Genomic DNA, 20168 nt, shown 5'->3' on the forward strand with positions numbered 1-20168 from the left:
TTCAAACCACAGCAGCAATTCCTGGGTGTCCACACCCCCTGTCTGTGAAATGTCCCCTTGTCGTAAGCCCAGGCTTTCAGTTTCTCTCCTCTTAAGTGTCCCCCTTTAGAGCCCATTTACCCCAAAGAGTCCAAGAGTGTGTTTTAGGTGCGTTTCCTGAACGCCAACCTCTCCATGTCATGTTCGTGAAACCTTGTAGTTGAATTCCATCACCTGTGAAGCAAAGCAGTCATGCATAGTTCTTTTCAAGATTTTCTTTATCACAGCAGTAGTGTCACTGTCTGATGCCATTGCAGCTCTGATGTTCCTCAGAGCCAACCTTCATGCATTGATATCATGTTGAAGCTGTTATCCTCATCTTGTGTCCAGGAGTGCTTCTGCTGTCCTGACCAGATACCAAACGTCCAACTAATCTAATTGACCTCATTACTTTTCTGCATGTACAAGAGGACGATCGTTAGATTATCCTGGTCTAAAAGACCACTAGGTTAATAGATGACTAAACTATATTTATGTGGGTTTATTTCTTCTGGATGTTTTAACATTTAGTTAAAGAACAATTATTGTGCTATTTTGTGTTCAAACAGATAGTTGTTAAGTCTCCTCACACCTTTTAGGTAACTGCGTACAATTCCAAACTATTTACACTGGTGCTTTAATCCTAATTTACCCAAGGTATTTACTAGAATAAGGCATTATTCTAAACTTGCAGTTTTACCCATTCAAGTCCTTAACCTTTGTGTTGCTTTACATCCTAATAATTAATTTCTTAGTTGTGCCTCTGCTTACTTTAGGATACCCAGTAAATGTTGTGCTCACAATTTCCCCTTCGCTTGAACAAGGTTAAAAGGTTTAGAGTTCATTCTGCTCATATTGAAAAATTAGCTTGCTCACTCGTTCGTTCATTCGTTTATGCTATTAACTGTTGCTGTAATGCCTACTTTAACTTTTTCGCCCATTGATGTTATAGCATACATTGTTCTTATCCACTTTCCTTTTACGTTTAAACGGCCCCTCTATGTAATCCCCTTACTGTAATCCCCAATATAAGTTGTCAAACCTTTTAGGTTTAGCATAATTACTTAAGCTGCTCTATGCTCTCATCCCGTAACTTAATATTTTGGTGCAAAATGGATGTCTTTTAGCGGTTCCCCCTATTTCTTCTCATGCATGATGTATTTTATGAAGCTTATTGTATCTTAAAGGTGCCTCTTTGAATCTTATTCAAAACCCCCTGTGGGGTTAATAAAATTCCAAAACATATCTATATGTATTTTAAATGATTTAAATAAAAACTTTGTTAGAAAAGTAAAAGAAAATCCTTCTTATTAGCGGCCCAAAATCTCTACCAGCTTTGTTTCCAGACCAGTACCACTTGTCCGAATGCGTTTGACCCTCTTATCGCTCGCTAATAACAGCTCTGACTTAAAACAATTAACATTCTAGGGGTTTAATAATAATCTTGATTGCTTTTAATCTGAAAGTTTTCTTCTAAGCGCATCCGCCAATGTGTATGTTTCTAATGTGTGTTTTGTGTTTTAATTATGTGCAGGAAAATCTGATGTGAAATGCAGAAGGGGTGTCTGCCAACTCATCTTTGTTTCGTGTTGCGGTCCATTGAAGGTTATCCGATGCCTCTGTCTTTGTCCCCGCAATTAGTTGTCCATTTTCAGTCCTCATGTCTCAGTTCAGCACCAGAACATCGTTCCGGGACGAGCATTGTCCATGAATCTTCTTTCTCCCATCGTTGTGTCTGAAACCACAAGAATTCTGCCAGCATTTTGCCAATATGGATTTCGTCCAAAATCAAATTGTCTAATACAAGAATTGTCCATCTTCATCCGTAGTGTAGTGTAAATAAGTTGAAAAGAAAAAAAATCAAAACAAAAATTACAAGAAAACTGTCTCAAAACAAAATCAACCACATCGTTCCCTCTGAAACAAAATTATTCTTGAAGTTTTTCACCTTTACCCCAGATCTTGATCCCTTAAAAATTTATCCAAGCAAAATATTTTACAGACATTTCAACCTCTTTGTATAAGTTCATTAATAAAAAACATTTCTCTTAACTTTGTAGCATCACATTCCCCATTAAACCTCTATGCAGCTTCTGCAAAAATTACTGATTTTTTGTCCAAAATTTGATTAAAAACTGGATTTAGGCAGGAGTCAAGTACATCACCTTTTTCTCCTTGTCCCAAGGATCAGCCCCCATGGCACTGCGGCACTGTTTCTGTATTCTCTCGCATCTGAGAATGTCTAAAATGAGACTAAATCTCTATGTTAGCACATCCCTATCATATTGACCAGGTTTCTTTGCAAAGAAAAAGAAGCAGAAAGATAGAGCTGTTAATAGCAGAAAGCAACAAACAATTTTAAGACACCACCTTTCCTGCCGGAAGATCTCCTCAGTCAAAACTAAGTATAATTTAGTGTCCAAATCTGATTATAACTCCTTACCGCACTGTCTCCTCAGAGCCCCCCGTTGGCAGAAAGGTGGCGTCTCCTTTATTCTGAAAGCAATAACTCAGAGAAAAACAAGAGTGTTAATAGCATGTAGTTAAAACCCTGGTCCCCTTAGTGTCACTTTAACGTGATGTTGTTCTGCTGATCCTGGGAAATTAGATCTATTCCTCACCTTTCCCCTGAACTCCGTTCAGAACCCCTCCAACAGAAAGAAAACAAAAAACAAAAGAAATTAACAAACAAAAACAAACAAAATTGTCTTCCAAGGAGCACAATTATGTCTATTACAATATGACATAGGTTTTTGACGTACTTTTTGATATCCTTCTGGTCCTTTGACCATGTGTATTTGCTATTAGTAATACTTTTATTCATATATAACTTTTCAATCTAAATTGGTCAAGGGTGAAACTTTAAAGCAACCATTTTCTCTTTCAGGCTTTCGAGCTTCTAGTGATTTTCTATACATGATAAGAGTTTTCCCCGTAATTCAGCACATTGAGAAGGCTACCCAAAAACAAAGAGATTAGAAGTATAATCTAACTCTTCACAAGCTGGCTTTATTTTATTTTTTCCCTCTGACATAGTTTTCGTGCCCCCAGGCCAGAACACACAGACCCAGCCTTGCCATAACATTCAGATGTTTACATCATGGTCAGATTTGTTTATCATATCTATTGTCCTGTTTCAGATTAAACTGACCCTCTGAGGCTTGCCTCAGCTCAGCATAACTAATAACATCAGATTCTTTTGTAACTGATGACATGCTTAATGTGGCCTTGTGATACTTCTCAAAATTTCTCATTAACTGCATTCAAATCCCCAGTAAAAAGAAATAAAATAAATTAATACAGAACCCTTAGAAAAGCAACCATATTTAGTCCCATACAGTCTGTTTAAAGCAGTTTGTCTCATCTATTTAAATCAAAAATCATGTATATCTTAGTGCTCTTAAATTCTTCTTTTTAGGCAGCTGTAAAATCCTTTTCTCCCAAACATTCTCCCATATGCTCCCCATATGCTGTTTGCCATTTTATTAATGTTCTAAAATTACAAATATAAAAGCTTTTTCTCTGTTATTATTTCAGCTGTCATGAATTCATTGACAAACACAAGCCAAGCACAATCTAATAGCATAACTGAATACAGCCCTACCGCCTCTGGTTGCTGTACTGCATATTTAAGCTCCAAACAACAAAAAACTTTATCCCCAGTCCCAAGTATTTCTTACAGCCCTGGGATATTTTCTGTTTAAGACACGTTAACATCTCTCAGTGTAACAATTTAATTTGGCCGGATGTTTAATGTGGGAAGAAAACAAACTGTTATTGAAATCTCTCTTTACCTTTCTTCAGCTTTTAGTTAACGTATTTCATGATTAAAAACGTCATTTGAATTACGGAGCTGCAGTTCTCCCAAAACAAATGAACATTCTGAAACCATGAACATCACACAGACGAACGTTCAGTTACATACGATACACAAATACATACATTTACATACAAAGATGACATTCAGACAGACAAACACGTGCAGGCCTGCTTTTTCTGACTGTCTTAAATAGTTCTATGTTTTTCATAGTTTTTAAACGTCTATAGCAACGCCGAAAGATGTATTTTCAACGTGTTAAGTTCCCGCTTAGTTTAAAAGTGGAGAGTTTGCGCTGGCTACGACCCCCGAATGTTTCGTCCAAACACGGTTTTACTCTTCAGCCCCGCAAGGATACAACTCTGTGTCTCGCAGACACCTGGACGCTTACCCCTTTTTGAAAGTTATACGTTGCATTTAATAGTTACGAACAATTTTATCCACAACGGAAGTCCCAGTCGGTCCCCACGTAAACGCTTCCCCGGTGCAACGCCCTTTTAGTTCCGTTTCCGTTTCCTTTTTATTTTTTATTTTATTAAAAACTTTCGCTTTTCTTTTTCTTATTAATCCAACTGCCCCGACCAACTGGTTGCACTTTGAACACCCCCCTGCGCCAAAAACCCCCAAAACAAAACAAAACACAAATACATTTATCTGTAACCTCACTTACACACAAAGACCCATTTGCACACACACACACAGACACACTCAATATCCGCGGATCCAAGCAGTCTCTCCCCCACTCACTCTGACTCAATAATCTCATTTCAACAGACACAATATATTGTACAAGACATGACGAAGGCAACAATATCAGACAGACAGCTTGCGCGCAAACTTTCAACATTCTGTTCACATATGCTGAAGCCGACTCCCCTGCACAACGTGTAGTGTCATTTAAAAAGGCCAGAATCTGTACTTACTGGATAAAAATGTCCTCAATGTGCTCCAAAGTTGCCGTGCCACTGGGGCCAAAGGAGCAGCTGTTCCTAGTACGTCAGTTCCAGCAGAGACTTCAACCGCATGTACCTCTTGTGGTTCCAGGTATGCTGATAAGCCAGTCCTCACATCACCAATAGCCAATACATACCCGCTTAAAGTCTCCACGAATGCTTTGATCCAAAGGTGCGCCCCTTTTCTGGGATCAGGGAACATGTGCCTCAGATGAACGTTGTCAGCACATGAAAGAGGGCTGTAAACAGCTGCATTCACCTGTCCTGTAGCACTGTGAGTCTGAAACAATGGCAGTTGCACACTTTGTTTTGTTGCAGGTAAAGGTGTCACCTGCACCGAAGGGTCTGATGAAGTCACCACACTCCTGGCCTTGGATAACAGTTCTCCCTTATCACCATGCAGATTGTTTTGCATAGTTGTGTACTTACCTTCTTGTTTGAAAGAAGATGATTCCCTTACCCCCTGCAGATTTTCACTCTCTTGTTGTTTGTCGAGGCCTCAGAAGCACATGCTGAAATACAGTTCAGTTAGTTTTATCAAGCCTGCTATTTTGATTTCCTCTTTTTGGTATTTTTCTCGAGCAAACTCACCTGCATCACCCGTTTCTACTTGTGCTAGGGCTAATCTATTTTTTAACATCTGCAAATAGTAAGTGCACATTTCGGCCTCTGGTGGTGACCCTTCTGTATCACCAAAAACCCCGTCTCTCCTCATTTTTTCACACCACTCCTCAAATTGTTTTAAATGGTTTTCAGCATCTTTGTGTGGGAAGTTTGCCATTATGCTCCTTTTTCCTGTCTCCAGCAGTGTTCCTAAAGAACCCCCCTGGAGCTCATTTTCTGCCTGATTCTCAGCCATTCCAGCACTCGCACGTCTTGGCCAACCTGCTGGGACAGCGTCCTGTCCCCGGTCCAATGAGAGCTTATTTTTTATCTCTCAGACACCAAAACTTATTATGTTCCTATATGCCTTATAATTGTGTTTTTGCACGGCAGTTTCAATGAGCCAGTGTACTCAGGAAGAGCCGGTCATATGTCACCTGAACAGGTGCACCCATACCCTTCACTTCCACGGCTCAATGTAGTAACGTGTCTCACACACACACACACACATACACTCACACTCTCTGGCCAATCTTTAGTTAACTCAGTACGTACCTCCGGTCCTGCTGGTTGTGTGTGCGTCCACTGGCTTTTTTCTCTTTCTATATTCGTCTGTAATCGGGGTTTTAACAAAACGTCAAACCACCGCATTCATACTATTGTGTATTAGCCAGGTCGTACGCGCTCGTTTTTCGAAAAAGGCTGCTTTTATATTACCGCAAAAACGACTTTTAGGTTCGTCCTCGCGGAAAATAAGGGAGCTCTAAACCCACAATTTCTAGGCTACACAATGTTTAAGAAGCCACGCGTGTTCTCAGTCTCATACGCGCTCGTTTTTCGAAAAAGGCTGCTTTTATATTACCGCAAAGACGAAGATTTTTATGTTCGTCCTCGCGGAAAATAAGGGAGCTCTAAACCCACATTTTCTAGGCTACACGATGTTTAAGAAGCCACGCGTACAGGCGTGTCTGTCAGAATGGCCGCTTTTATGCTACGCACAGAGGAACACGTATTTTCCTCTGTGCCTAACAAGGGGACCTTTTAAACCCTAAATTCTCAAGGTGCACAGTATTTTCGGAACCCTGGCCAAGGGTTCCCGGACTCTCACCTCTGTGACCGCACGCAAATCCCAAATTCTCATCGACACGTTTGCAAACAATTATCCTCAAACCTTTCTCTGCCTTTAGAAATACAAAAAGTCGGCCCTCCAGGAAGAAAAAGACACTAGGAGATGAATGAAATCTCCTTACCTTTTTTGCGGCCGCGGGCTGTGTGTGTTTTTCTTCCGGAATGACGTCCTGGCCGGAAAACGGAAGGTGGTATGCCGCCTTTTGGGTCCGGGTGGAAACACCAATTTTGTTACTGTTTCACCGTGCCGTGACCACGGTGAAGCACCCTCGGTGGACCCAGTTCGTTTTACCCAGTCAGGCGACTCCCACTTACTTTTTACCTTGAATGTAGGACGCATAAAACAGACAAGTATGCTTTTAGTTATATTTTATCTAAGTAAAGACAGAGAAATAGTTACAGTCACACCAGCGCTGATGGGCCCCTGATCGGCAGGAGGCCTCGAGTGCTCATCACGCAAACATTATAAAGGGATCTCGGGACACACCCATACAAGGGCGGTACACATCCAAACTGTGACATCAGCAGGGAAGCTGCGTCACCTCCAGGGTGGTATCTGATAGATATGTGCCAATCTTTTGGGTCAGTGCCATCTAAGTGTGCCATGCAGTTCTGGGATAAACAGCTCGTTCCACTTGACCTTGTTGATATCCTAACAATTCAAAGGCAATTTCAAACAAATGTGTTTTTAATCTCGAGACCAGTAGACCAACAAGAGCCATCGTGACGTCCTGATGGCCGTCATTTGATAAAGACTTGATCAGAATCCCAACAGAGGATCTTTGGTAGGAAAGCTAAAAAGCAGTACTTACAAGTGATACAGATAAAAATAACATATATGTGTCTGATGCTGGTTCTTTGGCCATTGACATCTCTGTTTAAATTAATACTAGTAATGTCTGAATACTCAATAACAAGACTCTTTCCCTGTATTTATTTATTTATTTATTTTGGTTTGGGTAAAAAGGTTTGGGAATAACTAGCAAAAAGAAAAATAAAGTTATTTGGTTTACTGTTGTCCTTTTGGAGTTTTTTTTGGAGTCACAGAGGTTAACTTAAAAGCAAATCTATGGTAGAAATTTTCTTTGCATAAAAGTCAGTATATCGTATTGCCATTTATATTGACTTTTACAGTGTCTTAAAAGTCTTTTCTAATCCTTCCCCAGATTGTGTCAGATTTGGAGTCCTGGAACGAGGAGCTGACGGGTCAGAAGAGCGACTTCGACACGGAGGACCTGACGCTGGCCGAGCAGAGGCTGCAGCACCACGCTGACAAGGTCCTGACCATGACCAACCTGACGTTTGACGTCATCCACCAGGGACAGGGGCTGCTGCAGTACGTCAACGAAGTCCAGGCGTCTGGTGAGCTCTCTCCAGCATTTACACCATTAAAGAACTGAAGAGTACAGCTTTTTGCACTTTTGACAAGTTTTGTTAAAATATAAAGTCACTTTTTGTTCGTTTCGTGTCCCGATTATCTTTTTTTTTTTTTCTTCTTCCCCTCATTGTGTGTTTGATGGTGCTGGTTACGGCTTCTGTTCAGCTCAGTGTTGCTACGCAGATTTCTGTGCCGGCTCCATCGGTTTTCCTGTGTAGGTGTCCTGGGTCAGATTCACTCAGTTTGTGATGAGAGGCACCCACTCAGCAACCATAATAACTCACCTGTGAACCTAAATGCTAATAGGTGCTCTGTGAAACCACACAAGGAACAGCTACGTTATGCAACGTGCAGCGAACACAGAGAATATGTAAACAGAATATTAACAGAATTTGATTTAGGCCATTTTTAGGTCTGGATCAATTTGAGTTTCTGAACTTTATTCCTTATTCCAACATTGAAAAGATAAGATTCAGAATTTCTAAACAAACTGCACTGATTTCTGTTCAGATCCGGTCCCTTATTTTAAATGAGCTATTTGCCACTGTCAGACACCAAGAGGTTAATGCACACCCATTCAGTGACATCGGGGGTTCTGCAAGCTCTTAAAAAGTGATGAAAGTCTTAAATGTATTGATTTTACACTTTTCAGAAGCTATTTAATTCAAGGTTCCTTTGTCTTGATAAAGTCAATGACGACAGTGATTTTCTAGCTCTTGATGATTAATTTTTGTTGTTATGGTGGGACAAAACCACAAGCCCCATGATACCGAGCAGCTATTTAGTTATTTTTCATACTTGATGTCGGTCTTACATTTGCATTAAATTATACCAGTGATAAAAAGCTCTTAAAATGTGTTTTAAAAGGAGCAATTTCACAGCTTCCTTGGCTTCCAGACCTTCTTGGATCAGAGTTTTGAGTTTGTCTTTGGTTACATTTTACCTGCCAAATAAAGCACAGATGCTCATATTATTTGAGTTTTTACAAACAAAATACCAACATCACAGCACACAAAGTTAGTGTAAAATAATCTGTCGTCATTCTGGGAAAAACCAGTCCAGACAGGACAAGTCCAAGTATTATAGAGCTGAAAATAAAGTTGATTTACATGTAGGCAATAGAGGCATTGATTTATGAAAAGTGGCTTCAGCATCATGTTGCCCTTTGTTGAACAGATGGTAAAACACCTCTTAAGTAAATGCAGGAGATTTTATGTCTGGAAAAGTGTGAAATTTTAAAGTATGACATCTGAAGGAACCCCAAGTTGCAGGTGGCGCTGATTCAGGTCTTAACCTGGGGGTGATGTGACTCTCTCTCCCTTCAGGGGTGGAGTTACTGTGTGATCGGGACGCGGACATGGCCACGCGGGTTCACGGCTTGCTGGAGTTCCTTCACGAGAGACATCGGGAGCTGGACGTCGCAGCCGAGCAGCACCGCAGGCACCTGGAGCAGTGCGTCCAGCTGAGACACCTGCAGGCTGAAGTCAAGCAGGTAGGACACACATATGCATGGACACCTGAATAATGTTTCATGGTTTTAAAAGGAGATAGTCTGAGTTCTGTGAATGTCCCCCTCAGGTTCTGGGCTGGATCCGAAATGGTGAATCGATGCTTAACGCTGCCCCGATCACAGCTAGCTCCCTGCAGGAGGCTGAGCAACTGCAGAGGGAACACGAGCAGTTTCAGCATGCCATTGAGGTAACGTAGCGCTGGATTTTCCCCATTATTCGTTTTTTTTTTCTGCTCAACGCTTGGATCAAGTCTTACTGAAACCGCCTATTAGTTTGGTGACGCCGCGTTTCCTCTGCATCTTCTCCCCCCCCGCAGAAGACCCACCAGAGTGCCCTGCAGGTGCAGCAGAAGGCGGAGGCTCTCCTCCAGGCCAACCACTACGACATGGACCTGATCAGAGACTGCGCCGAGAACGTGGCTTCTCACTGGCAGCAGCTAATGCTGAAGATGGAGGACCGACTCAAACTGGTCAATGCGTCCGTGGCCTTCTACAAGACCTCTGAACAGGTAGAAGGTCCACGTCAGCCGCAGCAGATCCCGTCTCCTTTTCGTTAAAAAAACAAAAACAAAGGTCACCGACTGAGTTCCTCCGCTCAGGTGTGCAGCGTGCTGGAGAGCCTAGAGCAGGAGTACAAGAGGGAGGAGGACTGGTGCGGAGGAGCTGACAAGCTGGGACCCAACTGTGAAACGGACCACGTGACGCCCATGATCAGTAAGCACCTGGAGCAGAAGGAGGCTTTCCTCAAGGTGACTCCCTTCAGGCCAAAGTTTAAACCAAAGGCTTTAGGTTGCATTCCTGATCTAACAAACGTGCCTTTCTGCCAGGCTTGCACTCTGGCCAGAAGAAACGCGGACGTCTTTCTAAAGTACATGCACAGGAACAGCGTCAACATGCCTGGGATGATGAGCCACGTCAAGGCCCCAGAACAGCAGGTTAAAAGTGAGTTAATATGCCGGGATGCAACTTAGTATGTCTTCATTTTGGCGCAGGATCGAACGCAAAGACGCCCCAGCCAGCCTGAACAGAAGATTAACTAAATTTAATAGCATTTTAATTCATAAATACGATGGTTTGGGAGAAGAATGTTTGAAATCAGATCCAGTCAAAACATCCAACAATACACTTCAAAAACTGAACTAAAAATAAGTAACATTTTCTTATAATTAGTGTATCTGTCCTTGATTTGAGCAGGTAAATAAGATGATCTGCCAGTGGAATAAGATTTTAGCTCTTAAAATAGGACAACTCATCTCCATCATCTTATTTCAAGTGCAGGATGTCTAATTATCTTATTTTAGGGGTCAAATACTCATTCCATTGGCAGATAATATCATTTACCTGCTCAAATCAAGGACAAAAACCCAAATTTTAAGAACATTTTACCTATTTTAAGGTCTGTTTTTGCAGTGTAATTAATGCTGGTTATTTTCAAGCAAGATGTTTTTTATAATTGATTTTGTTTTAAACAACCAAAGAAAGTTTTTTTTAAAGTTCCTTATCCATGAAGACCCAGGCTTCCTGAGCGCTCTGGAAAACTGGAAAAGTTCTGAGCTGATTTAAAGGTGCAAAGCCACGTTATTTGACTTTAATTTATTAATAGGTCAGTAGCTCACTCTGGTTACATACAAAGTTTTTATGAAAGATTATCACATCCTGTGATTAGTTGTTACTTTGGTGTCTTTGTTTTGCTCAGTTTGTTAGTAAACAAAGCCTTGTCGTGTTTATTTCCGATTTTAACTGAACGTACTGCGCATACGCAGCAGGGGTTAAAACACGGAAGCGGCTAACGGCTATTAGCATCTCCAGGCGGAACGATAAAGAATGGTCCAACATTTCGTGAAAAAAAAATATGATTCCAAGACAGAAAAGACTGGAATGTCTCTGGGAATACAGTCTGGTATCGTTGGTGTTCACTGAAGCGAACGCTAAAGCTGCCGAGGCTCAGATGACCACAGAGTTGACTGACGTGAGTAAATGTTCTGATATAAGGTTGTTAAAGTTGCTCTAGATCTGTGGTTATCAATCATCCCGAGCTGCCGCTTTACTGTGAGGCATTGCAGAGGGTCAGGCTCGGTCCGACATTATTTACAATTGATTTATAAATTAAGCAAACCAGCATTACGATAAATACTGCTATACTGCCGCTAGATGGCGCCACGTCTGTTTTATCTGCTAATCGCCCCCTGCGCTGGGGCTATATTTATCCACAAAAAGGACCATCAAAACAGTATCAGGATGGAGGCCTGGTGTATATAACTTTATTTTATCATGATCAAACAGTTGTTGGTCTTTTTTAAGCATATAACGTGGCTATATAACTTTAAGCATTCTTGTAATCTTTGTCACTGTCTAAAAGTTGTATCCATCCAGTTTTTGTGTTTCGTTTTCTATATTTATATTTTGTCTGACCTCTGTTAAAAAATAAATTCGCCTCACATTCCCCATCTCACCTGAACTTGCTCCCCTAATAAGAATCTTTCTGATTAAGTTAAATTTCTCACTTTAAATCACTTGGTCTTGTCTTGCTTTCGTGCTCAGACATCCTCAATGAGCTGCTGCAGCGAGAGAACAGGGTTCTACATTTTTGGACCATGAGGAAGCGGCGACTGGACCAGTGTCAGCAGTACGTTGTGTTTGAACGCAGCGCCAAACAGGTACGTGGAGCACATCCGGAAACAGAAACTAGGAATCAGGACAGGATGGTGTCTTTTGAAGGGAGCGCAGCGTTTAACACTAAACGGTTAAATACATATTCGTGTTTCTAGGCTCTGGAGTGGATTCACGACACCGGAGAGTTTTACCTATCTACGCACACATCCACTGGTTCAAGCATCCACCACACGCAGGAGCTGCTGAAGGAGCACGAGGACTTCCACATCACGGCCAAGGTTGGGCGGAGGGGCCACAGCAGCGCTGATTTGACGTCTTCTTATAGGAATTTAAAAATGAACCGCACACTCTGCTTCTGTCCCAAAGCAAACCAAGGAGCGCGTGAAGCTGCTGATCCAGCTGGCCGACGGCTTCTGTGAGAAAGGCCACAGCCACACGGCAGAGATTAAGAAGTGGGAGAAGGCTGTGGACGAGCGCTACAGGGAGTTCTCCATGCGCATGGACAAGTACCGCAGCAGTCTGGAGAAAGCCCTGGGCATCTCTTCAGACTCTAACAAGGCAGTACGGGCCGTCCAAACTTAAAATGCCGTCTATAAAAATACTCTCAGTTTAGAAACACCCTAATCCTGGAGTTTCCTCTTTTTTTTTTGCTTTTTTCAGAGCAAGGACCTTCAGCTGGACATCATCCCAGCCACTCCTCCCGGGTTAGAGGTCAAGCTTCGGGAGCCGGCCGCGCAAGAGCTGAATGAGGAAAAACGCAAGTCGGCGCGCAGGAAGGAGTACGTGTCCGCTTCCCGTCTGTCGCGTTGTTCCCAACCTCCGCGTTCTGAGACAAGCTGAAGTCATTCAGCAGATTAAAAGCAGTCTACGGGTTGGATTAGTGAACGTATTCAGCAGCCGACACGTTTCACCTACAGACGGCTATGTGCTTACGTTCCAAAATACGGGAATGGGAAAACAAGTCAGCACTTCCTGTTCAGAAAACAAGATTTATGGCAGAGTTAATTGAATTAAAGTTCGAGTGCAGAGAACGCGCTGCTTCTCTAGAGGGTGGACCACAAACCGCTCCTCCGTTGTTCTTGTCAACACTGAATAAGGGAGTTTAACGTAAACGTGAGGCCATAACGGACACGGATGATTTAAACGTCCTTCTCCATCTGCCAGCCTTTACTTTGCCGCGTCAGCAAACGGCCCGGCGGCACCCGGGACCGAATGGTGGCGTGGAGAGCGCCACAAATCAGCGGCGTAATTGAAGTCACTCATGGCTGGTTTATGGCAGAGCTTTATGGCCCATAACGCTTCCATTATTCATCGCAGTAAATGGGTGAAGCTGACAGGCTGAGGAGGAGCTGTCGGCTACTCCGCCGCTTGGATGGGGACGGTGTGACAAGCTGCCAATTTGCGTGTGTGTCGGTTTCTGTGTGTGTCCAGGTTCATCATGGCAGAGCTGATTCAGACAGAGAAAGCGTACGTGCGAGACCTGCGGGAATGCTTGGATGTAAGATCACCCGCCGCCACGCAGCATCTAAAAACAAATTGGAATCTGCCTCATACTGCGTTTGTGGCTGATTTTAACATTTCCCATCCTCTAACTGTGCAGACCTACTTATGGGAGATGACCAGTGGGGCGGAGGAGATCCCTCCAGGAATCATCAACAAGGAGCACATTATCTTTGGCAACATGAATGACCTCCATGAGTTCCACCACAAGTAAGACACACGTCTCACGTAGAATCACGTTTATTGCATTGTTTAGTTTCACATGATGTCATTTTATATATATTGCAAAGCTACAGTCGAGGAGAACAATTGAGGATCCACTTTGTGTTTCCACACAACGTGAAAGGCAAAGTGGCAGCGAGGGGATCATAGCCCCCCTGTTTTCACAGCTGGGATTACCTGCTCTGGAGTCTGCTTGTGTTTGTTAGCACCAAACCAAAAGACGGCGACAATTAACTTACAGAAGCAATGTTTACTGTTTTCCAAAATCTACTCGTTGGTGACAGATCCCAACCTTTCCAGGAAATTCGCCCCAAAGTCAGACCATCAAATGCTCATAAGCCCATTTTCCAGCGGCTCAGGTTTAGCCAGACTCTACTAGGCTCCGCCCACTTTGCCAGCATGTCAGCAGCAGCTGCCCCGGCGCGCTGAGGAGCTGGGTCAAACCGAGCGGATACGAGCGGAGTTTGGATGTGAACATGCTGCTTTTCACTGATTGGCCGAGGGGAAACAGGAAGGTTTTTCTCTGGGGAATTGACCACCATGAACGGAGTGGGTCACACCGGAATATTAGTTTACTATTTACAAACCATGAACCACGCCTGAAGTGAAAAACAGGCCACTTCAGCTTTGTATATGCAGACGCGCTGTATAAGACCTGTAGATTTACTGAGCCTGTGTCTCATTTCACACTGAAAGCTGTTAAGTTTGGCCTCTGAAGAGTGTTTGGTTAAAAAAATGTGGGAGGAGTCTGCCGTTCCCCGCTGCTCTCAGCCCGTTGTTTTGGTGCTAATTTAACCTTTTTTCCCCATGACTGTTATTTTTATGCAGTTCTTTCCATGCAATGAGTTCCTTTTGGCGTAACCTCACAATCCTTCATTTATTTCAGCATTTTTCTCAAGGAGTTGGAGAAATACGAGCAGCTTCCAGAGGATGTTGGCCATTGCTTTGTCACTTGGGTATGTTTCTTTTGTCTACAGGTACAAGCAATGTGTTACCAGGCTTAAACAAAACGATATCGTTTCACCTCTCATACATATTTTTAAATCTAATCTTTTCAGAGGTATTAATGATTAGCCTTTTTTCCTAAAACAGACATCTGAGTCAACATTTGTAACAAGCCATTTCTCTGCTCTTTCAGGCTTTAAAGTTCCAGATGTACGTGAACTACTGTAAGAACAAGCCTGACTCCACACAGCTCATCTTAGAGCATGCTGGGAACTACTTTGACGTGAGTAGCACCTTTTAGTGAAAGTGGGAGCGGGGTCGACGTTATTACAGTCAGAACGTGTCCAAACTTTTCCTTTGATGACAGGAAATCCAACAGCGGCACCGACTGGCCAACTCCATCTCCTCCTATCTGATCAAGCCAGTGCAGAGAATCACCAAGTATCAGCTCCTGCTCAAGGTAGCCCGCCCCTCCACGCCTCGGTGGAGCTGCGTCCCACAGTCTCCGTTGCTTTTCTCATGGCTCCTGTGCGCTTGTCTGTCCAGGAGCTCCTGACGTGCTGTGAGGAAGGTAAAGGAGAGATTAAGGATGGCCTGGAGGTGATGCTCAGTGTTCCCAAGAAAGCAAACGATGCCATGCATCTTTCTATGCTAGAGGGTGAGTGCCACACACAAGTCGTCCTGCTTTTAAAGATGCTTTACAGTCCATTGCTAAAGCTGCACTGTCTTGCAAAAGTATTCACCTCCTTTGGCTTTTTACCTTTTTTAATGCATTTCAAGCTGTAGTTTAAATGTTTTCTATTCTTATTTCATCTGATTGATCTGCAGAAAATTAACTTAAGCTGGTGAAGTGAAATAAGATCAAAGCTGTACACTCCACAGAGCTGGGCTTTATGGAAGAGTGGCCAGAAAAAAAGCCATTGCTTGGTGTTAGAAATAAGAAGGCGTGTTTTGAATTTGCCAAAAGGCACGCGGGTGGCTCTCCAAAGTTATGGAGCAAGATGCTCAGGCCATATGAGACTAAAATGTAACTTTTTTGGTCTTCCTCTAGGCCTCCTGCCTGGCTGTTGCCCCTCAGCATCTTTCTGCTAATGTTTTCACTCATCCCTTCTCTGGGCTTTATCTTCAATACGTCTAACATGAGCGCCCCCTCTGATGGATTCATTCCTGATCCTATCCATCCTCGCAGCTGTAAATGGAGCTAAATGTGGTTCTATAAAGTATTGATCCAGAGAGGCTAAATATAAGTACACAGCACACATTTCAGCTTTTTATTACTAAAAACCGTACATTATTTTTCTTTGGCTTGACTGTTATGCTCTATTTTGTGCTGATCTATCTCAAAACAAAAATAAAACGCACTAAATGTTTTGGCTTTTACAAGCTAATATAAAAAAAAAATCAAGGGGAATGAAAACTGTCGAAAGGGAAAAGTATAAGCTTGACCGAAGTGTTAAAGTCCATCTTCATTTAAATACGGCGCTTTTCTTACAGGATTTGATGAGAACATCGAGACTCAGGGCGAGCTGATTCTCCAGGATTCGTTCCACGTCTGGGATCCTAAGACCTTGATCCGTAAAGGCCGAGAGCGCCACCTCTTCCTCTTTGAGATGTCTCTGGTCTTCAGCAAGGAGGTGAAGGACTCCAATGGCAGGAGCAAATACATCTACAAGAGCAAGCTCTTTGTGAGTAAATGAGGATGGAGCCACGCAGCCATGTTGCAAACTCTTCTGACTGTTTTTCTGGGATTAAAATCACTGGGAAAAGAACGAATGTTGGCTATATGTATACAACGATGCATATTTAAGACAAATACTCCTTTATTGTCCCACAATGGGGAGATTTACTCTAAAAATGTCATGAGAAAACAAGCTAATCTAAAGTTGGTTCTAAAGCAACAGAGAATGAGCAAATCAGAAAGGCCGAAATAAAAGTACAAATAAAACCACAGTAAGCGTTGAACAGTTATTGACAATATGTCGTATTCAGGTAAAAAAAATTAAACATTCAAGTTAAACAGAGGAAATGCAGCAGCTGATTTACACATGGTTGTTCAATCAAAACCCAGAATAGCAAAAGAAGTGTGCAAATGAACATTAGCATCTGAGAGATGTAAATGTTTGTTTGAACCCTTGGTTTGCTCCATCATAACGTTACAATTTCACCCATTTAGTTTTTGACCCACTAACAGGAAGCATGCGGATAAATGCAGAGGTGGGGATGCCGGCTTCAGGAAAGTAAAAACCCTGCCTAGTTTTCCTTCCTCCCGTTCACTTAACCAGGTGATTTTAGTCTCTGCTGTGGAGCTGGAAATGCAAACGGCTGGAGCTAATCTCTGGACCCACTTTTTACTTTCTGAACCTGGATTCCCCACCTCTGGATAAATGCCCAAAATGGCCAATTTCACATCTAACTCAAAGAAGGGTTTTAACCTGGGTCCGGGTAAGACCAGAAATACAGCATTATACCTGCTATTTGAAAGCAGCAAAGTTCTCAAAGATCACAAGTTGCGTTTTATAGAATCTGTATTCAGTGTAGCAGGTTGACACGCCTAGTTTTAACCTGGCCGTATTTAGTCCAGGTTAGACTAAGTTAGTCCAAATGCGAGTCAGTTACCTCTTCATGTTAGAAGTCAACTTCAGCAATGAGCTGTTTCCTGGTTTGTGATACATTTTTACCGTAAAACTTCAACTCGCGTCTATTTATTTGCATGTCCTAAATGTTAATGAATCTTTCAGGAAAAATCTGGGAAGAACAACGCTGATTGTTTGTAATGTGAGCTTTGTGAAAACAGCAAACCTGTGGATAAGCTGACATCCTTAGCTCTTCCACAGGGAGCTGCAGCAGGACATCGTATTGAAATTAATTAGTTAGCCCATGTGGAAATGTGTTGTTTTCACACAATGTCACGGTGAAAAGGCATCAGCAGTGAATTTGGAGAGATTATTGTTTCCCCTCCTTAATCTTTGGAAGAGTCCGAACATGCCCAGATGACATCGGCATCAGCCAGAGTGTTAAATGTTTCAATTTTAAAGCAGGGCAACTCAGTGTATGGTTATTTGTGGCTCTTCTCTTGGCATAAGAATAAAGTCATGTGACTTTTTAGCTGAACTGTTTCACACCGTCTTCCCTTTCTAGACGTCAGAGCTGGGGGTGACGGAGCACGTGGAAGGAGACCCCTGTAAGTTTGCTTTATGGGTGGGACGCACCCCGACTTCTGACAACAAAATTGTGCTCAAGGTAAGGAGTGAAAAGTGTCCTTTCTCTTTCTTCTGCTGACGTTTTCCTAAGGGTTGACTAATACAGATCTTAGAGAGAAAGAGGTTCAAAGCTACGTTGAGTTTAGATTACTGTGAAAAATTGGATTCTGAGAAATGGCACACAGGGATCCGCTGTAATATTATCACCCAGCAGGGTGGATGAGCATATATCTTAAATCACCTGTATTGGTCGAACCCAAATGTCTTTCTTCTTCTCTCATTTATTTCTCTCCAGCGCTCCTTCCTCTTCTTTATTCTCCCCTTTCCTTTCACTTGTGTTGCTTTGTAAGCTGCAGAGTTCTCTTTAAGCTCTCTCCTGTCTTCCTCCCTGTCCTCTGCCTCTCTCCGTCACCTTTGTCCCCGCGGTCAGATTTTCGGCTTCGTTCCATCTGTTGAAAAACACAAACACGTCTGTAAAGCTCGGGCTGTGTTTTCTGTGGATGTTTGTATATCTAACTCTCTGTGTGGGCTGAAACGCTTCCACCGACGCTGGTGACACCGTCAGCTCACGATCGCCCACGGCCCCTCATCCCAGCTCTGTACCACTTCATAAGAGTAAAGAGGTGCCTCCTCTTTGAAGCAGAAAAACAATCTTTTAATCATGAACCCCGCCCCCGATGTTCCTCTTCTGTGTGTTTTGGCCGTTGAACTCGCAGATGGATTAAAGTCAGCGTCCGCCGTTGGAACAGCTTGAGCCCAGAAACCCACCGCATTGCAAACCGAGTGCCGCAGCTGTGTTACACATCTGTAAACCACTAAACTAACCGCTGCCAAGCAGTCACGCAGTGTTAATCGTCTCCCATTACTAACACCGCACACACACACACACACACACACACACACACACTCCTCATTTCTGTCTGCCACACGGTTAATTGGCCATCGTTACTCCGTCAAGGCAAACTATCAGTGTTTTGCATTTCTATCACGTCAATTCATCTATGTTTTTGGTATATATATTTATTTTTTAAATGTCCCGTATATTTTCTTAAGGCAAATCAGTGAAATTCTTTATTCTATATCTCAAATTCAAAGCTAAGTCAGGGAGCCAAACATGGAGCAACGGTGAGTACAAGCTATTCCACAACACAGCCCTCATCTGCTTCACACAAGCCTGCACACTTCCCACACGCACTTCTACAGGTTAGCTCATTGATACGGTCTAAAGGGTGGACATTCAACAATTTGAAGTTACACTTTTTTTTGTCAAATTAAAGAAAATACTGATTAATTAAACCTTTTCTATAAAATTAATAGAAACCTGTCTGTAAAAAGTAGTACAGTTACTACAAAGAAAGCAAAGCTCTAGTGAATGAGACTAATAAATGCCTCCTTGCTAAAGGGCTGGACACAAGAGTCAAATATTATGAAGTTTAAGTTGGGGTTGGGCAATAAGTAAATATCAATATATAATGATAGATATCTGATCAATATCAATAGAAAATACATCCGATAAAATTTTCAGTAATTCCACCTAATTCCAGTCCAGAACCACATGGTATTCTGGGGGATGTAGGCAGAGTAAAGGATTTAGACTCTCAACGTCTCACGGCCAAATTAAGCACGGTTGATTAGTAGGGTTGACCTATTTTAAAGGTTACATTTAAATGGGGTTGGGGCTGCAGTTTAAATTTGGGCTTTTTTTTCCCCCTGGTCCTTGTTTCAGATCGGTAAACAAAACACTATTCAATAATTAGCAATATCGACTGATATGAAAGGCTTATATCGTGATAAAGTTTTCAGCCATATTGCACAGCCCTAGTTTAAGTTTTGCAGCAGAAAAACAACTAAATGTAAGTTTTCTAATGACTACTGGTAATAATGTTTGACTAAAACATTATTACCAGTAGTAGGACAAGGTTAGAAAGTGATTTGTTTTCTAAAAATCCATTTAATAATACAGCAGCTAATTAAGACTTGTTTTGCTTTATTGCCACCCAAAGCGATTTAAATAATCTAAGATAAGATCAGAGTCCACTCAGGCACAGAGAGACCAACAAGTAGCTTGAAAGTGATGCTTTAAAAGGTACTTTTGGTCTTGGAATAATTTGTTATCTAAGGTTGCTTTTTTGGAACTTTAAACATCGGATGGACAATTTTCTTAAACTTTCTTAAGTTGTGTATTTATTCCACACATTATTAAATAGAGGCCCACATTTGATCCTGTGAATGTAGTCGTGTAACACTCAACATGGCTGACCATTGCCTGTCACTTAGAAAT

The 20168-nt window shown here is 42.3% G+C and overlaps 1 protein-coding gene across 9 annotated transcripts in view; it reads left to right on the forward strand.

The window, feature by feature from the left end:
• Positions 1-20168, forward strand: part of LOC105931953 (triple functional domain protein) — a 124474-nt gene that overhangs the window by 76103 nt on the left and 28203 nt on the right. For 5 of the 9 annotated variants that reach the window (XM_012870889.3, XM_012870879.3, XM_012870882.3 and 2 more), the window contains 18 exons: positions 7686-7881; positions 9223-9389; positions 9476-9595; positions 9725-9916; positions 10007-10156; positions 10235-10349; positions 11949-12064; positions 12176-12298; positions 12387-12581; positions 12681-12799; positions 13452-13518; positions 13621-13730; positions 14629-14698; positions 14881-14970; positions 15055-15147; positions 15234-15345; positions 16182-16372; positions 17826-17927. In XM_012870889.3, the coding sequence (XP_012726343.2) occupies positions 7686-7881; positions 9223-9389; positions 9476-9595; positions 9725-9916; positions 10007-10156; positions 10235-10349; positions 11949-12064; positions 12176-12298; positions 12387-12581; positions 12681-12799; positions 13452-13518; positions 13621-13730; positions 14629-14698; positions 14881-14970; positions 15055-15147; positions 15234-15345; positions 16182-16372; positions 17826-17927 (2328 nt within the window). Of the gene's footprint in view, positions 1-7685; positions 7882-9222; positions 9390-9475; positions 9596-9724; positions 9917-10006; positions 10157-10234; positions 10350-11948; positions 12065-12175; positions 12299-12386; positions 12582-12680; positions 12800-13451; positions 13519-13620; positions 13731-14628; positions 14699-14880; positions 14971-15054; positions 15148-15233; positions 15346-16181; positions 16373-17825; positions 17928-18982; positions 19013-20168 lie in introns of all 9 variants that reach the window. The other 4 variants (XM_036144909.1, XM_036144910.1, XM_036144911.1 and 1 more) reach the window with 1 other exon arrangement.

Source organism: Fundulus heteroclitus, chromosome 13, assembly GCF_011125445.2.
Source record: "Fundulus heteroclitus isolate FHET01 chromosome 13, MU-UCD_Fhet_4.1, whole genome shotgun sequence".
Classification (NCBI taxonomy): Eukaryota; Metazoa; Chordata; class Actinopteri; order Cyprinodontiformes; family Fundulidae; genus Fundulus; species Fundulus heteroclitus.